A 19532-nucleotide genomic window follows, 5' to 3' on the forward strand; every position below is an offset into this window, starting at 1 on the left:
TGGTGATCGTGCCTCTGAGCTAAGAGTGAGTTTGACTCGTGGAGCCGAGGAGCTGGTTTGAGAAGCGGGTAATGGTGGATGGGTGGAGCGGTGTCGCGACAACAATCTCTCCCTCAATGCCAGCAAAACTAAAGAGCTGGTAATTGACTTCAGGAAGCAAAGTACTGTGCACACCCCTGTCAGCATCAACGGGGCCGAGGTGGAGATGGTTAGCAGTTTCAAATTCCTAGGGGTGCACATCTCCAAAAATCTGTCCTGGTCCACTCACGTCGACGCTACCACCAAGAAAACACAACAGCGCCTATACTTCCTCAGGAAACTAAGGAAATTCGACATGTCCACATTGACTCTTACCAACCGTTACAGATGCACCATAGAAAACATCCTATTGGGCTGCATCACAGCCTGGTATGGCAACTGCTCGGCCCAGGACAGCAAGAAACTTCAGAGAGTCGTGAACACCGCCCAGTCCATCACATGAACCTGCCTCCCATCCATTGACTCCATCTACACCTCCCGCTGCCTGGGGAAAGCGGGCAGCATAATCAAAGGTCCCTCCCACCTGGCTTACTCACTCTTCCAACTTCTTCCATCGGGCAGGAGATACAGAAGTCTGAGAACACGTTCAAAAACAGCTTCTTCCCCGCTGTTACCAGACTCCTAAATGACCCTCTTATGAACTGACCACATTAACACTACACCTTGTATGCTTCATCCGTGCCGGTGCTTATGTAGTTACATTGTGTACCTTTTGTTGCCCTATTATGTATTTTCTTTTCTTCCCTTTTCTTCCCATGTACTTAATGATCTGTTGAGCTGCACGTAGAAAAATACTTTTCACTGTACTGATGTGTTGGGTGCTCTGCTACACAGACGAACCAACACGGTTGCGAATGGTACAACTCAGTTTTATTTCTAACATTTATTTACACTGGTAAACTGGTTACTGAGGTTCGATCATAACCCTTGAATCTGTGGACCTATTCCTAATACTATCTAGTAGTGGCACTCAGCACATGGTGGATGTCTGAGTGGCTTGCTGTGAGCTCTGTGCCCTGAGCTGTCTCCTGCTGGAAGGCCCGGGAAGTGCCGTGTTCCCTGTTTAGTAGTGTGTATGCTCTTGCCTGTGATTGGCTGTCGTGTTGTGTGTGTGTTGATTGGTCCGTTGATCTGTCCATCAGTATGTGTGTATGTATGTATGTACTATGATGTTTACCTGAATATCATGACATGTACCTCAGTACACGTGACAATAAACAAATCCAATCCAATCAAGCACATTGGGGAATGTGGTGGCAGCTCCAGTGACTGGTTCTACTTTGTTACAGTAACCTGGAAGGTTTCTTGGAGGAGTTTGCAGACATCTCGAAGGAGGACCAGATCAAGAAGCTTCATGATCTCCTGGGCCCGCATATGTTGAGGCGCCTCAAGGCCGACGTCTTTAAGGACATGCCGACAAAGACGGAGTTGATTGTTCGTGTGGAGCTCAGCTCCATGCAGAAGTAAGTTGGGAAAACCAAATAGCGAATCTACACCCGGGTGCTGACGGTTCATCCTTCTGTTCGGGCTCTTATATTTGTGTGTGTGTGTGTGTGCGCCCTTGTAGGAAATATTACAAGTTCATCTTGACCAAGAATTTTGAGGCTCTGAATTCGAAAGGCGGTGGGAATCAGGTGTCCCTCTTGAACATCATGATGGATCTGAAGAAGTGTTGTAACCACCCGTATTTGTTCCCAGTGGCTGCAGTGGTATGTATCACATATCCAGGGGACGGAAACGTGGTCTCCAAGGGGCTGGAAGAGTTGCACTTACCCCCTAGCTCAATGTCACTTTGCTTCAATTCATGTGTGGATTCATGTGACCTCCGAGACCTGCACAGAATCACACCAAATTACAGCCGAGAAACAGGCCGTTTGATTCTTGCTGGTGTTTTCTCGGGCTGTTTCCTTCCGTCCCTGATACTTGTTTAGCTTCCCCCTTAAGTGCATCAATGGCATTTATAATCATTGTTGAATGGAGGTTAAAGAACACGTTTGTGCAGCAGCGTGAGCACGGACATCCCAGTGACCTGGGTTTGCATCCAGCATTGACTGACAGGAGGTTCCCGCTATCAGGATCGCAGTGAGACGTGTGGGCTGTTCCCAATTTTGAGCAGAGCACCCAATAATTCAGGACAACTCGGCAGTCCAATGGGATGATGTACAATGCAGTTAGCCTCGAGGTGTAGTGTAATACAGAAAGTAGAGTCGTTAATGGCTACTGGACTAATAAACCAGAGAGCATGAGTTCAATTCGTAAGGCAGGTTAAGGATTTGAAATCCGTCCTTTTTTTTTTTCTTTAAAAAAATAAATAAATAAATGTAGAGTATCCAATTCTTATTTTTCCACTTGAGGGGCAATTTAGCGTGTCCAATCCACCTACCCTGCACATCTTTGGGTTGTGGGGGTGAAACCCACGCAGCCACGGGGAGAATTAGCAAACTCCACACTGACAGTGACTCAGAGCCGGGATCGAGCCTGGGACCTCAGTGCCGTGAGGCAGCAGTGCTAGCCACTGCGCCACCGTGCTGCCCTGAAATCAGTCCTTTTAAAAAAAAAAAAAACTGGTAATGTTAATCTGGTATCATTAAAGTGACACGGTGGCACAGTGGTTAGCACTGCTGCCTGACGGCGCCGAGGTCCCAGGTTCGATCCCGGCTCTGGGTCACTGTCCGTGTGGAGTTTGCACATTCTCCCCATGTCTGCATGGGTCTCACCCCCACAACCCAAAGATGTGCAGGGTAGGTGGATTGGCCACGCTAAATTGCCCCTTAATTGGGGGGAAAAAAAGAATTGGGTACTCTTTTTAAAAAAAATTTTTTTAAATTTAAATCGTTAAAGCCGCCATGAAAGCTGTTGGATTGGTTTCAAAACTCCAAATGATTCACTAATGGGAGGAAACCTGATTTCTTTACCTTACCTGGGTCTATGTGAACCAGTCCCAACAGGCCACCCCGTTGTATGAGTATCTTTAGGAAGAAGGTGTTCTTTCCACTTCTGGGAGGTGAATGGTGGTGTTGCCAGTGACACCCACAGCCTGAGGACGATCAACAGTAGATGAAATCCTGATGTACCGAGCCGCTCCCGCTGAAGCCCCTTGAGGAATTGTTGCTTCTTGGGGAGGAGTAGCGGGGCCTGCTCCAGTGGTCTGCGTGCAGATGGGCCGGCGTGGGATCTAACTGTGCACTTTGACAGCTGCGTTATTATTGAATGCTACCTTGCTGGTGTTGGCAGGAAGCTCCAGTATTACCGAATGGATCCTACGACGGGAACTCGCTGGTCAAGTCCTCGGGGAAACTGATCCTCATGCAGAAGATGTTGAAGAAGTTGCACAGCCAAGGCCACAGAGTGCTGATCTTCTCCCAGGTAACCTGGGTGGTGAGAGGGGGGGGAGGGAGTGGAGGGCACTTGTGTTTATTCTGCGCCTTTCTTAGCCACCCGACATCTCAAATAAAAACAGAAAATGCTGGAAAGTCTCAGCAGGTCTGTCAGGGGAGAGAAACCAAATTAATGTTTCCAGTTGGTTTGACTCTTCCGATTCCATGGCTTTTTGCTTTTATTCCATCCCACGCTGGCATCGCAATATGCTTTGAAGCCAATGGAATACCTTGAAGTGTAATAATTGTTGTAACACAGGAAACACAGCAGCCAATTTACACAGCAATGTCATCCTTTGACTTAGCGCCTGGAGCTGCGTCCATCTGGGAAGGCAAGCGGGACCTCTGTTTAACGCCTCATCCGATCGACGACACCTTTGATGGTGCAGTACTCCCTCAGTGCTGCATTGGGAGTGTTGGTCTCGGTTTTTATGCTGAAGCCCTGGAGTGGGCCTTGAACCCACAAACCTCCTCCCCGCCCCCGCAACAGCCCATCCCCCTGTCCCCGAGCAGCTAATAAATGTGTTGAGCTGCAAATCAGATTTGACTGAGGCTGGAGCGCTGGAAAGAGCCTCTGTGCCCTTTGGGGAGGGAGAGGAAATTCAGCCGGGGCCCGGTTCCCTGTCCGGTCAGCCCTCCCAGAAATGTGTGGATTAGCCACAGATGTTTCGACGCAGGTGGTCAGCCCTCTCTGAATTCTGCCAGGTGTGTCAGTTTGATTCAGTTGGTAGCAGTCTTATTCAAATCTCACTCCAGAGACTGAGCCACGTCATTCCGGCTGCCTCACTTGAGGGCTGTACCGAGGGAAATGTGGCCTTTCGAATGAAACTTATTAACCCAAGGACCTGTCTGTCATCTCTTTTCTTTTAAATTTAGAGTACCGAATTATGTTTTCCAATTCAGGGGCAATTTAGCGTGGCCAATCCACCTACCCTGCACATCTTTGGAATGTGGGGGTGAAACCCACGCAAACACGGGGAGAATGTGCAAACTCCACACGGACAGTGACCCAGAGCCGGGATCGAACCCGGGTCCTCAGCGGCGTGAGGCAGCAGTGCTAACCACTGTGCCACCGCGCTGTCCTTCTGTCTGTCATCTCGAGTGGGTTGAAAAGGCCCATTGGCGTTATTGGGAGAAGTGCAGGAAAGTTCTTGGTGTCCTAATCAATATTAAATCTCCACCCCAACATCCCAGACAGGGTTGATTGGTCTTCTCTCTCATTGCTGTGCACAAGGAGGTTGTCACATTAGCCCACGCTGCAACAACAATTACAATCCAAAAGAGTTTATTGACTTCGAAAAGCGAGGGTGCGGTCACGGAGGGATTTGAGCGCGAGTGGTGCTGTAGCCACAATAGTCCAGCGGGGGGGCACTCTAGGGCGAACGGGATTTGGTGCAAATTTGGATTGAGGGCTCCTGCTGTGGCTAAAAGTGCTGTTTGTGACTGACAGATGACTAAAATGCTGGATCTGCTGGAGGACTTCCTGGAGTATGACGGATACAAGTACGAGCGGATAGATGGAAGCATCACAGGAACTCAGCGGCAGGAGGCTATTGATCGGTTTAACGGTGAGAAAGAAGCTGGAGGTTTAGAGGGGGCATTTGCCTCCTGCCTCGTGGATATACCTTTCACCCAGTGACCTACTTTATGACTGAGGGGTCCTCAGGCCTGAGGAAGTAAAGAACTTGCTCTTGACTGCAGCAGAATACACCCAAAAAGAGTGGTGGGGGTTTGCGGGGGGGGGGGGGGGGGGCACTTTGCTGCTGTATTTGGGATATTGCGTCTAGTTTAGAGAACCCTGCCTCCATTCAGAAAGTTGTTACGGTAACGGAGGCGATTCCAAAGGGATTTGTTATGATCCCGAGGATGAGGAACTTGAATTTTGTGGAGAGATGCGAAAATAAGGCCTCTGTGCCTTCAAACAAAGACGGTTAAGAGGAGGAGACCTGCTAGGCGATGAGCACAAGCACAAAAACACTTTTCTATTTTGGGTAATGAGAGAATAAATTTTAAATAATTGCCAAAAGAATGGAGAGAAAGCTTAGGGGTAGCTTTTAAGTGCAGTGCAGTTATCATTTGGGATCTCCCAACTGTGAGAAAAGGGGATAACTAATTGTAAAAATAGCTCTACAAAGGAGTAAGGAGATACGGTCAGGAATGTGACTCAAATGATAGCTCGTGTCAGGGGGTAGTACAGGCAGGCTGGGCTGAGTGGCCTCCTTCTGTGTCACCTAGGATTTTATATGATTGTGTTCCGACAACCCAACACCACATAGTCACCCACCAGTCAGGGAAATGACACATGGCCAGTGCTCTGTTACCATTCATGTAACTGTGTGTGTCAAGAGGAGCAGGAGTGGACTGTTCAGCTTGCAGTCCATTCTGTCATTCAATGAAACCATGGTTGAATTGTAACCTAACTCCATCCATTTGACCTGGCTCCTTGTATCTTAATACCGTTGCCTAGCAATAATCCCCCCCTTCCTCCCCACAAGTTCAGAGCACGCGGGAAGCTGGGGAAGCTTCCGAAACTCCTGGGCCAATCACTGGCCCTTTCCTTTGTCCTGTACTCCTGGAATGGCAAAGACTTCCATAATTTACCCATTGAGTGTGAAAATACCATCTTTGGCACTTGAGGCGGACGGGATCAAGGGTTACGGGGAGACAGCAGGATTAGGCTATTGAGTTGGACGATCAGCCATGATTGTGACGAATGGTGGAGCAGGCTCGAAGGGCCGAATGGCCTCCTGCTCCTATCTTCTATGTTTCTGCCCTGATGAACCTGGCTCACTGTGTGAGTGGCAACTCTGTTATCCTCTGGGTAAAGGAGAACAGCACAATGGTTAACCTTGTCCTGTCCTGCTGTAAGTTATGCTCTCGTCCCCTAGGTCTGCAACTGTAACCTCTCACTAGAAGGATAATCTACCCCTTTAACCATTTGATCACCGTTCTAGCTCAGTTGGCTGGACAGCTGGTTTGTGATGCAGAGCAAGGCCAGCAGCGTGGGTTCAATTCCCGTACCGGCTGAGGTTATTCGTGAAGGCCCCGCCTTCTCAACCTTGCCCCTCGCCTGAGGTGTGGTGACCCTCAGGTTAGATCACCACTAGTCAGCTCTCCCCCCTCAAAGGGGAAAACAACCTGTGGTCATCTGGGACTATGGCGACTTTACTTTTACATCGGTGTCAGAGCACCCCAAAGTCTCCATATGACTGCAGTGGATAGAACCCCTGTTTATAAGTTAATCTGATTAACAGAATCATTGTGGCAGCACGGTAGCATAGTGGTTAGCACAGTTGCTTCACAGCTCCAGGGTCCCAGGTTCGATTCCCGGCTTGGGTCACTGTCTGTGTGGAGTCTGCACATCCTCCCCGTGTGTGTGTGGGTTTCCCCCGGGTGCTCCGGTTTCCTCCCACAGTCCAAAGATGTGCAGGTTAGGTGGATTGTCCATGATAAATTACCCTTAGTGTCCAAAAAGGTTGGGTGGGGTTATTGGGTTATGGGGATAGGATGGATATGTGGGCTTGGGTAGGGTACCCTTTCGAAGGGCCGGTGCAGACTCGATGGGCTGAATGGCCTCCTTCTGCACTGTAAATTCTATGAATCTATGATTGCTGTGTCTTTCTGAATGATATTAAAGAGTGCGGAGCTAGTGTGTAGGTGATGTTGCGGAGCAGATCGCAATGATCTAAGGGGTGGTGGGACAGGCTCGAGGGGCTGAATTACTTACTTCTGTTCCTATGTTCATTTCTGGGCCTCCATATCGCCCACCACTTGCTCACAGTGTCGAAATAACCCCAGCAAGGAGGTGAGAGTGAGAAATAGCAAGTGGGTAGGCTGGCAAAAGGTCAGTGAGAAAAATATAAAGAAAGTCCTCCCTGGTCACTATGACTTTGTACGCATTCTGCAGGTTTAGCTCACCCACCTCTCTGCCTTTCTTGCCCCTCACAGCCCCTGGAGCGCAGCAATTCTGTTTCCTTCTGTCCACTCGAGCTGGGGGTCTGGGCATTAACCTGGCGACGGCCGACACCGTTGTAATCTACGATTCCGATTGGAACCCCCACAACGACATTCAGGTCAGAACACACTTTACTCCAGGCTGCAGATTGGGACTGTTCCTAAATTACTTGACTTTCTTTTGTCGAATTTGATACTGTGACACCAGGGAGAGGCGGAGGTTGAGAGTTCAAATTCAAATCCAGAAATTCTTGCAATTTATGGGTTGATATACCAGATGAAAGCATCGCATTAAAAATCCAACTGATTGATTAGTATCCATGAGGGAAGAGAACTTGCCGCCCTTCCCAACCTGGCCTACAGGTGATTCCGGGCTCACACCCTTCACACGGTTAACTCGTCATTTCTCTCTGGGCACAGCGCAACTAGGAATGGGCAATCGATGTAATGTGACGAATGCCACTCGTGTCTCGAGAGAACAAGTATTTTCATAAAAGATTATTTGAGATATCCTGGATCATTTGGTCCTTTGGCAGGAGTGAGAACCGACGGGGCTTTGGGGAGGCCTTGTGTGGGATAGTGCGTAATTCAATTAAAAACTTCGGAAATAAAAAGTTGGTATCTTTAGAAATGGCAATGGAGCTGTGGAACTATTGTAAAAACCCAACTGGTTTACTTGGCATCCTTTAGGGAAGGAAGGCTGCTGCCCTGACACAGCCTGGGCCTATCTGTGGCTCCTGTCCTTACCCAGCCTGGGCCTATCTGTGACTCCTGTCCTTACCCAGCCTGGGCCTATCTGTGATTCCTGTCCTTACCCAGCCTGGGCCTATCTGTGACTCCTGTCCTTGCCCAGCCTGGGCCTATCTGTGACTCCTGTCCTTACCCAGTCTGGGCCTATCTGTGAAAGATCTCTGCACTGCCTTCCTAATGTCCAGGGGAAGGATTCCAGTCTGTTAAATTGACTTGGACCGATGCTGAAAGTGGGGAATGGAGGGGGAGGGGCAGTATTCAGTGGAGGTGGGAGGGAGTGCGGGGGGGTGGGGCGTCTTTTCAGTAGAGGAGTTCAACAATCCAATCAATTATCTGCCCTGCAGGCATTCAGCAGAGCTCACCGTATCGGTCAGAATAAAAAGGTGATGATCTATCGCTTCGTGACCAGGGCATCGGTGGAAGAGCGCATCACGGAAGTGGCGAAGAAGAAGATGATGTTGACCCACCTTGTGGTACGGCCCGGCCTGGGCTCCAAATCCGGTTCACTTTCCAAACAGGAGTTGGATGATATCCTCAAGTTTGGCACAGAGGAGCTCTTCAAAGATGATGAAGGTGAGGCATCAAAGGGTGGGGTGCGGAAGATAAATATGATATTAGGACCAGGATGGGGTTGAAGAAGACATTTCTCCCTTGACTGTTGAAACTCTATACCCATTAATCATTATTGAGCGTAACAGTCGGAACATAGAAACTGATGGAGGTAATTCAACCCCTCAAGCCTGTTCCACCATTTAGTGAGATCATGGCTGATTTGTATCTTTGCTCCATCCACCCACCTTGGTTCCAGATCCTTCTAAGCCCTTGACGAGTAAAAACCTACCAGTCTCAGGTTGTCAATTCAATCTCCAGTTTAATATGGAGCCTTACAGACCCGGGGGGGGGGCCCTCTTTGATATGTGATGATTCAGTTGATGTCAAGTGTGACAGTGCTAAGGGATCTCGGTGCCTGGGCTAGGGATTGAGATCAGACAGTGATCCTACTGCAGTGACTGCAGGTGCAAAGTGCGTGTGGGATTTTGGGGCTCTGGTTGATTAACCCACTAGCCCTCTGCATCAAGACTGACGCATGCAGAGCCGGTCAGCTGGGTGCGGTAGCGGATGACAATTAGCATCCGTGACACTGTGACCCCGCCAGAGTCACCATTTTCAGGAGAGGAAAGAGAGAGAGAGAGAGAGAATGCTGAAGGGGAAAATTACTTTTAAAAAGAGAGAACTTAACTTTACCTGAGACTGGATCAGAATCCAGATGTTGGAGTATAAAGACACGAGATTGGAGGGAGATTACCGTCCTTGGGAAGGTAACAAGTGGTGAGGGAGCATTTTGTACTATGCCCCTCATCCTAGTCACTCCCACAAGGAGAAAAATCCTTTCAGCGTCCACCCCATGGAAGTCCCCTCAGGATCTTGTATATTTCAATAGAATCGCATCTCATTCTTCTAAATTCATGTCCAACCTTTCCCTGCAAGATAAACCCCTTCATCCCTCACTCCCACACCCAAAGATGTGCGGGGTAGGTGGATTGGCCACACTAAATTGCCCCTTAATTGGGGAAAAAAAAAAGAATTGGGTTCTCTACATTAATATTAAAAAAGAGGGAAGATAAAAGCAGGAAAGCCTCCAATAGGGCATGGATGTTGGGGGACAATTGGAGTTTTCAGGATTGCGATGAATAGACTTTTATTGGGTCAGGATGTCAAGGGGTACAGTGAATAGATGGAGTTGGGGTAGAGATCAGCAGTGATCTAATTGAACGGTGGAATGGATCTAAGGGCAGAATGGTTTCCTGTACCTACATTGTTCTAACTCTTGGAGAGAAATGTTACAGAGAATCCCATCAGGGAATCAGGCCATTCACTCCAACAGGCTAATGCTGAATGCTATCCTCAATTCCCGTACCAGCTGACCAGTTATGCACGAAGGCCCCCGCCTTTTCAACCTCACCTCGTGCCTGAGGGGCGGTGACGCTCGGCTTAATTCCCCACCCGTCAGCTGTCCGTCAAAGGGGAAAGCAGCCTATTGTCCTTGGGACAGTGGAACCTTTAGTTTCCATGGATATGTATTTCAAGGCTGTGGAAGAGATGTAAACCGAGCGGGAAGCAGGGAAAAAGTCTCGATTTTCCAGGTGGTTTTACCATTCAGAAACGCCAGGCTTTGGAGTGGAAGAGCGAGAGGTGGAGTATTCCGAAATGAGAGAGAAGCAGAGATAGTTTCAGAATGAGAGAAATAACGAGAAAGCTTGTAGGCACATAGCACCCTGATGGTCAGTCAGTTTACAGTCTGGCCATCCTGAGGTGCTCTGCTCCAGGGGAACAAAGACCGTTGTTTTATTTTTATTATAAATGTAGAGCACCCAATTCATTTTTTCCAATTCAGGGGCAATTTAGCGTGGCCAATCCACCTACCCTGCACATCTTTGGGTTGTGGGGGCGAAACCCACGCAAACACGGGGAGAATGTGCAAACTCCACACGGACAGTGACCCAGAGCCGGGACCGAACCTGGGACCTCGGCGCCCTGAGGCAGCAGTGCTAACCACTGTGCCGCCGTGCTGCCTGTTGATGGTTGTTTTTAACTTTCAGCTGAGAAGGAGGCAGAGGAGATGAGGATGATTCACTACGACGACCGCGCCATCTCCAAGCTCCTGGACCGCAACCAGAACGCGACGGATGACGTCGACATTCAGAACATGAACGAGTACCTCAGCTCCTTCAAGGTCGCTCAGTACGTGGTGCGAGAGGAGGACGAACAGGTGACTACTTTCCCCTCAACAGCTGAAGGCCGCGGGGGCTCAGTGGGGCAAGGCTGAACAGCGGGGTCAGGCAAACCTGGAAAACCCCTGGGGATGAGGACAGAAGGGGGTTCATAGAGAAAATAGCAGCAGAACAGGAACCGTCTAATGGGGAGCAAAGTTACCAGAGGTGGGGCATCTGAAACTTGCAGGGTAAGCCCCCACTCCAGGCAACTCTGCCTCTTGCATTTTGTGAATCGTGCTGCGTTTGACGATGAGGAGGAATAAAAGGCGAAAGGGTATGGCCTACTTGGAAAGAAGTAGGTAGAATTGGTGGCAAAGATTGGGTTGATTTATGTACACTCAGTTTCCAAACGTTGAGGCAATGAATATGTATGGATCTCCGAAGTTCCCAAGTGGTACAAAACTAAATGTTTATTTTTGTTTGAAGTACAGTCTCGCTTGCAACGTGGAACATTTAACTTTTGCGCACAAGTGCTAAGATTTTACCTATTTAACTTTCTCCCCCCATCCCCAATGCCTCGTTTCTTTTTCCCAGAGATGCATCTCCAGGGAATGGCCCTTGTACCGATCATGATTTAGGTTCCAGTTGCAGTTATTTTTTTTAAATTTAGAGTACCCAATTCAGTTTTCCAATTAAGGGGCAATTTAGCGTGGCCAATCCACCTAGCCTGCACCTCTTTGAAACCCACGCAAACACGGGGGGAATGTGCAAACCACACGGACAGTGACCCAGAGCCGGGATCGAACTTGGGACCTCGGTGCTGTGAGGCTGCAGTGCTAACCGCTGTGCCACCGTGCTGCCCTTGGACCCAGTTGCAGTTTGCCACGACCTGGATTAGTGGGCGTTTATATTGTAGGTTTTGTTTTAAGTTCTTTGCTTTAAATTGACTCTCGCAAGTGATTCCATTTGAATGCAGCTGACCGTTGATGGTCTTGAATTGTTTAGGAGGAAGTTGAGAGGGAGATCATTAAACAGGAAGAGAATGTGGACCCTGATTATTGGGAGAAGCTACTCCGACATCATTACGAGCAGCAGCAAGAGGACCTGGCCAGGAACCTAGGCAAAGGCAAACGCATTCGCAAACAAGTCAACTATAATGATGCCTCCCAAGAGGATCAAGGTATTTACCCACACGGCAGAAATGGTAAACAGAGGGCTTTCCATCAGCCAGTTTGTTTATTTTGTGACCTTGTGGGGTTTTCTCCTTCCATCTGGTGGGGGGGGGTGCAATATAAAAAGGACAAGATGAAAATGCGTCCAATATTGATCCGCTCGCATGAAACCGTTTCGGAGGATGAGAACTAGACTGGTGCCTACTTAAAAGGCCTGAAGTCAACATGATGGGCTCCAAGAACTGAGTATTAATTCCAGAAGGGCAGGCACTCCAAGGGGAGTTGATTGAAAGTTGGCTACACGGACAATCGTTGGCCTCTGGCACAAGTGGACCGGGCGTGACTCACTGCGCCTGTTTGAATAAGAGGTTGGGATCGATCCCACGTCCAATGCCACAGCTGACAAAGGCTGGCCGGGCATTGGGCAACGTGTAGCTGTGTTTCAATGAGTGGCACGTTGGTCTCGGAGTCAGGAGCTCATGGCTTCAAGCCGCACTCCAGAGACTTGAGGCTGTAATCCATGTTTATGCTCCGACTGCAGTACTGAGGGAGTGCTGTACAGTCGGAGGCGCTGTGCAATCTTTTGGATGAGACGTCAAATCGAGGTCCAGTCTGTCCTCTCAGGTGGGTGTAAAGGATTCCCATGGCACTGTTTTGAAGGAGAGTAGCAGGCCAATAGATATTTCTGAGACAACATCACTAAAGCAGCCACATTGTTGTTACCAGGTTGCTGTCTGTGGGATCTTGCTGTGCACAAATTGCTGTGTCACAACCGTGACTGGACTACAAAAAGTACTTCATTGACTGTAAAGCACTTTGGGACTATCCTGAGGTCATGAAAGGTGCTATATAAATGCAAATTCTTTGCTTCTTTCTTTCGTGGTCACCAGGTCAAAGCGATATTTCCCAGATTTTTTTTTTTAACAAAACCCTGACTTGGCTTTGGGTTTTGCTTTTGATTTATTTTACCCCAGGTGCTGGTGTGGCTTTAAGTGGGAGGTGCTGGGAGCCCACGATGCTCAGTTGCATTGTGGTGGTACCGGGACAGGCTCAATGGTCCAATTGACCTTTGCCCCGTCCACCCTTTCTGCTTGTCCTTATTCCTACTCGTCCTCCTGTTCTCTCTTTTCCAGAGTGGCAAGATGACCTATCGGACAATCAGTCTGAATACTCTGTGGGGTCAGAGGACGAGGATGAAGACTTTGAGGAGAAGCCTGAAGGTGAGGGCTTAGCCATGGCTCTCTTTCTCGATTAGGGCAGAGTTGGAGTTGTCAGCTGTGTCGGTCCAGAACTTTCAATTCTGTATTTGTCCTTTTCAGCTGGGAGACGGCAGTCACGGAGGCAGCTTAAATCCGAAAGAGACAAACCCCTCCCACCCTTACTGGCACGAGTTGGTGGAAACATCGAGGTAAGAATATCTTCCTCTAAATCTTATCTCTGTAACCTTTGATCATCAAACGCTCCCAGGTCAGGTGGGGCACGGGGTTAGATACAGAGTAAAGCTCCCTCTACACTGTCCCCATCAAACACTCCCAGGACAGGTACAGCCCGGGGTTAGATAGAGAGTAAAGCTCCCTCTACACTGTCCCCATCAAACACTCCCAGGACAGGTACAGCCCGGGGTTAGATAGAGAGTAAAGCTCCCTCTACACTGTCCCCATCAAACACTCCCAGGACAGGTACAGCACGGGTTAGATACAGAGTAAAGCTCCCTCTACACTGTCCCCATCAAACACTCCCATGACAGGTACAGCACGGGTTAGATACAGAGTAAAGCTCCCTCTACACTGTCCCCATCAAACACTCCCAGGACAGGTACAGCACAGGGTTAGATACAGAGTAAAGCTCCCTCTACACTGTCCCCATCAAACACTCCCAGGACAGGTACAGCACGGGGTTAGATAGAGAGTAAAGCTCCCTCTACACTGTCCCCATCAAACACTCCCAGGACAGGTACAGCACGGGGTTAGATACAGAGTAAAGCTCCCTCTACACTGTCCCCATCAAACACTCCCAGGACAGGTACAGCACGGGGTTAGATAGAGAGTAAAGCTCCCTCTACACTGCCCCCATCAAACACTCCCAGGACAGGTACAGCACGGGGTTAGATACAGAGTAAAGCTCCCTCTACACTGTCCCCATCAAACACTCCCAGGACAGGTACAGCACGGGGTTAGATACAGAGTAAAGCTCCCTCTACACTGTCCCCATCAGACTCTCCCAGGACAGGTACAGCACGGGTTAGATACAGAGTAAAGCTCCCTCTACACTGTCCCCATCAAACTCTACCAGGACAGGTACAGCACGGGTTAGATACAGAGTAAAGCTCCCTCTACTCTGTCCCCATCAAACACTCCCATGACAGGTACAGCACGGGTTAGATACAGAGTAATGCTCCCTCTACACTGTCCCCATCAAACTCTACCAGGACAGGTACAGCACGGGGTTATATACAGAGTAAAGCTCCCTCTACACTGTCCCCATCAAACACTCTCAGGACAGGTACAGCACGGGGTTAGATACAGAGTAAAGCTCCCTCTACACTGTCCCCATCAAACACTCCCAGGACAGGTACAGCACGGGGTTAGATAGAGAGTAAAGCTCCCTCTACACTGTCCCCATCAGACTCTCCCAGGACAGGTACAGCACGGGTTAGATACAGAGTAAAGCTCCCTCTACACTGTCCCCATCAAACACTCCCATGACAGGTATAGCACGGGATAGATTCAGAGTAAAGCTCCCTCTACACGGTCCCCATCAAACACTCCCAGGACAGGTACAGCACAGGGTTAGATACAGAGTAAAGCTCCCTCTACACTGTCCCCATCAAACACTCCCAGGACAGGTACAGCACGGGGTTAGATACAGAGTAAAGCTCCCTCTACACTGTCCCCATCAAACACTCCCAGGACAGGTACAGCACGGGTTAGATACAGAGTAAAGCTCCCTCTACACTGTCCCCATCAAACACTCCCAGGACAGGTACAGCACGCATTAGATACAGAGTAAAGCTCCCTCTACACTGTCCCCATCAAACACTCCCAGGACAGGTACAGCACGGGGTTAGATACAGAGTAAAGCTCCCTCTACACTGTCCCCATCAAATACTCCCAGGACAGGTACAGCACGGGGTTAGATACAGAGTAAAGCTCCCTCTACACTGTCCCCCATCAAATACTCCCAGGACAGGTACAGCATGGGGTTAGATACAGAGTAAAGCTCCCTCCACACTGTCCCCATCAAACACTCCCAGGACAGGTACAGCACAGGGTTAGATACAGAGTAAAGCTCCCTCCACACTGTCCCCATCAAACACTCCCAGGACAGGTACAGCACGGGGTTAGATACAGAGTAAAGCTCCCTCTACACTGTCCCCATCAAACACTCCCAGGACAGGTATAGCACGGGGTTAGATAGAGAGTAAAGCTCCCTCTACACTGACCCCATCAAATACCCATCAGAAATGTTGCTAAGCCTTGATCTTTATTTTCTGTTGGATAAGATTGATAAACGACGTGGCGCTAATTTCATAGAAAAATTGTTTTGAGGGTCTGAAAGGCCTCTTTCTGCCCTGTAAATTCTATGATAATCTATGCTTGTTCCTGTTGTGGAGGGTGGTCAGATAGACAATGGATATCTGATTCACATCTTACTTCTACTGTAGACAGAAAGGGTGAAAAGGCTTCAGTAAAAATTAATGTTGATAATTAGCCAGACAGCCCAAGGTGGTTATGTTGCTGGATTAGAAACCAAGAGATTGTGAATTTGTGAAATTGGTTTAATGAAAGCTGCCAGATTGTCATTTAAAAACCCAACTGGTTGATAAATATCCTTTCAGGAAGGATAGTTGGCACTGGGTCCCCTACGTCGCCTGTTCTGACCTACACGTAACTCCAGTTTCACAGGTCATTGTTGGCTTTTGTACAGCCTCCGGGAATGGGTAATAACTGGTGCCTGACTCGCACCCTGAAACTCTCCGGTTTTCACCTTGCAATATGCATGTGTCAGTTTGGAAGAATCTGGGTGGTGGGGAAAAGAGGTAATTACCCCGATGTTTCCAGATTGAGTCAGGGTGGGGGATTGGGGGTGGCGGGAGCTGGGGCCTACTCCACATTCTTCGTGCCCAAGCAGTTCATTCCAGACTCCTCTCCCCACAGTTATGTAATCCCCTCGGAAAGGCAACATGGAAAAATGAGACCCAGGCGCAACGGGGGAAAACGCTCAGTCAAATTCCTCTCCCACCCCCTCCTGCAATGGGAATAAATTCGAGGAGGCCGCAAGGGCCAGTTCCTTGTTGAATTATTTACCATTTACATGAGACTGCCCCAGCCGAGAACTCTCTTATGAAGGTGTGCAAAAAGGGAGCTCACACCATACCCAGCCAAACAATGCATTCTCCGAGGAGTGGCATCATTCCAGGTCAAGTTTAAACATATCCCAGAAATCCAAAATCTGTAAAACAACATCGGGTTTCAACTCCACTCTGACACCCAGCTCTACCTCGCCACCACCGTCTTGACGCACTCTCTCGCACTCTCTCGCACTCTCTCGCACTCTCTCGCACTCTCTCGCACTCTCTCGCACTCTCTCGCACTCTCTCGCACTCTCTCGCACTCTCTCGCACTCTCTCGCACTCTCTCGCACTCTCTCGCACTCTCTCGCACTCTCACGCACTCGCACGCACACTTTCACGCACGCGCACTTTCACGCACGCGCACTTTCACGCACGCGCACTTTCACGCACGCGCACTTTCACGCACGCGCACTTTCACGCACGCGCACTTTCACGCATGCGCACTCTCACTCGCAGTCACACTCGCAGCCACACTCGCAGCCACACTCGCAGCCACACTCGCAGCCACACTCGCAGCCACACTCGCAGCCACACTCGCAGCCACACTCGCAGCCACACTCGCAGCCACTCTCGCAGCCACACTCGCAGCCACACTCGCAGCCACACTCGCAGCCACTCTCGCAGCCACACTCGCAGCCACACTCGCAGCCACACTCGCAGCCACACTCGCAGCCACACTCGCAGCCACACTCGCAGCCACACTCGCAGCCACTCTCGCAGCCACTCTCGCAGCCACTCTCGCAGCCACTCTCGCAGCCACTCTCGCAGCCACTCTCGCAGCCACTCTCGCAGCCACTCTCGCAGCCACTCTCGCAGCCACTCTCGCAGCCACTCTCGCAGCCACTCTCGCAGCCACTCTCGCAGCCACTCTCGCAGCCACTCTCGCAGCCACTCTCGCAGCCACTCTCGCAGCCACTCTCGCAGCACTCTCGCAGCCACTCTCGCAGCCACTCTCGCAGCCACTCTCGCAGCCACTCTCGCAGCCACTCTCGCAGCCACTCTCGCAGCCACTCTCGCAGCCACTCTCGCAGCCACTCTCGCAGCCACTCTCGCAGCCACTCTCGCAGCCACACTCGCAGCCACACTCGCAGCCACACTCGCAGCCACACTCGCAGTCACACTCGCAGTCACACTCGCAGTCACACTCGCAGTCACACTCGCAGTCACACTCGCAGTCACACTCGCAGTCACACTCGCAGTCACACTCGCAGTCACACTCGCAGTCACACTCACACTCTCTTGTCAGACTGATTGACAACGTTCAGTCCTGATGAGCAGCGATATCCTCCCACAGCTGAGCCATTGTCTCCCAGTCTCTGACACAAGCTCTGTTCCCAGCCACTAACTCCATCCCTCTCCCAGCCAGCTATCTGATGCTGAGCCAGCCTGTTCGCGACCTTGGTGTTCTATTTGACCCCATGGTGACCGTCCGACCGCACCTCCACACTATTATTGAGGTCACCTATTTCCGTCTCGGGGACAACCCCTGACCCTGGCCTGCCTCAACTCACCTGCTGCTGAAACCCGCTTCACAGAAAATACAGTCCAGAAGAGGCCCTTCAGCCCATCGAGTCAGCACCGATGCATGAAAGGCACCTGACATGCCCACCTAATCCCTTTTGGCCCATCGCCTCTTCCATTCCTTTTGTTACCTTTGCACATTGAGGCCATCCAAAACTTTTCTCCGATTTATGCCAAGTTCCATTCACCCCCTGACCTCTGACCTCCCTGGTCCCCTGACCTCTGACCTCCCTGGTCCCCTGACCTCTGACCTCCCTGGTCCCCTGACCTCTGACCTCCCTGATCCCCTGACCTCTGCCCCTCCCTGACCCTCTGACCCCCCCCTGACTTCCTGCCTCCTGGTTAAGCAAGGCCTCGATTTTAAAATCCCCATCCTTGTTTTCAGGCACTTCCATGACCATGCCTCCTGCAGCCCAAAAACCCTTGGAGATATCTGCGTCCGTCTAATTCTGCTTCCCGAGCATCCTCGATTTTTAATTACTTCACTGTTCCTTAAGACCATAGGTGCAGGAGCAGAAGGAGGCCATTCGGCCCATCGAGTCTGTTCCGCCATTCAATGTGATCATATCTGATCTGATAGGGCAGCACGGTGGCGCAGTGGTTAGCACTGCTGCCTCACGGTGCCGAGGTCCCAGGTTCGATCCCGGTCCTGGATCACTGTCCGTGTGGAATTTACACATTCTCCTCGTGTTTGCGTGGGTTTTTTTCATAGAATTCATGGAATTTACAGTGCAGAAGGAGGCCATTCGGTCCATCGAGTCAGCACCGGCTCTTGGAAAGAGCACCCTACCCAAGCCCACACCTCCACCCTATCCCCATAACCCAGCAACCCCACCCAACACTAAGGGCAATTTTGGACACTAAGGGCAATTTATCATGGCCAATCCACCTAACCTGCACATCTTCGGACTGTGGGAGGAAACCGGAGCACCCGGAGGAAACCCATGCACACACTGGGAGAACGTGCAGACTCCACACAGACAGTGACCCAAGCCGGGAATGGAACCTGGGACCCTGGGAGCTGTGAAGCAATTGTGCTATCCACAATGCTACCGTGCTGCCCGTTTTGCCCCCACAATCCAAAGATGTGCAGGCTAGGTGGATTGGCCACGCTAAATTGTCCCTTAATTCGAAAAAATGAATTGGGTACTCTAAATTTATATTAAAAACAATATCTGATCTGATAATCCTCAACTCCACTTTCCCATCTTATCCCCATAACCCTTGATTCCCTTACTGGTTAAAAATCTGTCTATCTCAGCCTTGAACGTGCTTAACGTCCCAGCCCCTACAGCTCTCTGCGGTAAAGGATTCCACAGATTCACTCCCCTCTGAGAGAAGAAATTCCTCCTCCTTTCGGTCTTAAATGGGTGACCCCCTTACTCTGAAATTCTTCACTCTGGTCCGAGACTCTCCCAAAAGAGAAACACTCTCTCAGTATCGGCCCCGTCAAGCCCCCTGAGAATCCTTCATGTCTCAATAAGGTCGACTCTCATTCTTCTAAGTAATGTTTAATTCTGTCTGTGTTCAGGTACTTGGATTCAACGCTCGCCAGCGGAAAGCCTTTGTCAATGCCATCATGCGCTGGGGGATGCCACCTCAGGATGCCTTCAATTCTCACTGGCTTGTCCGTGATCTCCGGGGCAAGAGT

At 50.1% G+C, this 19532-nt stretch overlaps 1 protein-coding gene across 1 annotated transcript in view; it reads left to right on the forward strand.

Moving 5' to 3' along the window:
- Positions 1 to 19532, forward strand: part of LOC140392492 (chromodomain-helicase-DNA-binding protein 5-like) — a 167817-nt gene that overhangs the window by 65141 nt on the left and 83144 nt on the right. Inside the window, exons 18-28 of the mRNA XM_072477728.1 lie at positions 1329 to 1502; positions 1607 to 1748; positions 3274 to 3405; positions 4867 to 4984; positions 7365 to 7489; positions 8465 to 8693; positions 10721 to 10890; positions 11840 to 12014; positions 13140 to 13226; positions 13326 to 13414; positions 19413 to 19530. Of these exons, the coding sequence (XP_072333829.1) occupies positions 1329 to 1502; positions 1607 to 1748; positions 3274 to 3405; positions 4867 to 4984; positions 7365 to 7489; positions 8465 to 8693; positions 10721 to 10890; positions 11840 to 12014; positions 13140 to 13226; positions 13326 to 13414; positions 19413 to 19530 (1559 nt within the window). The remainder of the gene's footprint in view (positions 1 to 1328; positions 1503 to 1606; positions 1749 to 3273; positions 3406 to 4866; positions 4985 to 7364; positions 7490 to 8464; positions 8694 to 10720; positions 10891 to 11839; positions 12015 to 13139; positions 13227 to 13325; positions 13415 to 19412; positions 19531 to 19532) is intronic.

Source organism: Scyliorhinus torazame, chromosome 16 (genome assembly GCF_047496885.1).
Source record: "Scyliorhinus torazame isolate Kashiwa2021f chromosome 16, sScyTor2.1, whole genome shotgun sequence".
NCBI classification, from domain to species: domain Eukaryota; kingdom Metazoa; phylum Chordata; class Chondrichthyes; order Carcharhiniformes; family Scyliorhinidae; genus Scyliorhinus; species Scyliorhinus torazame.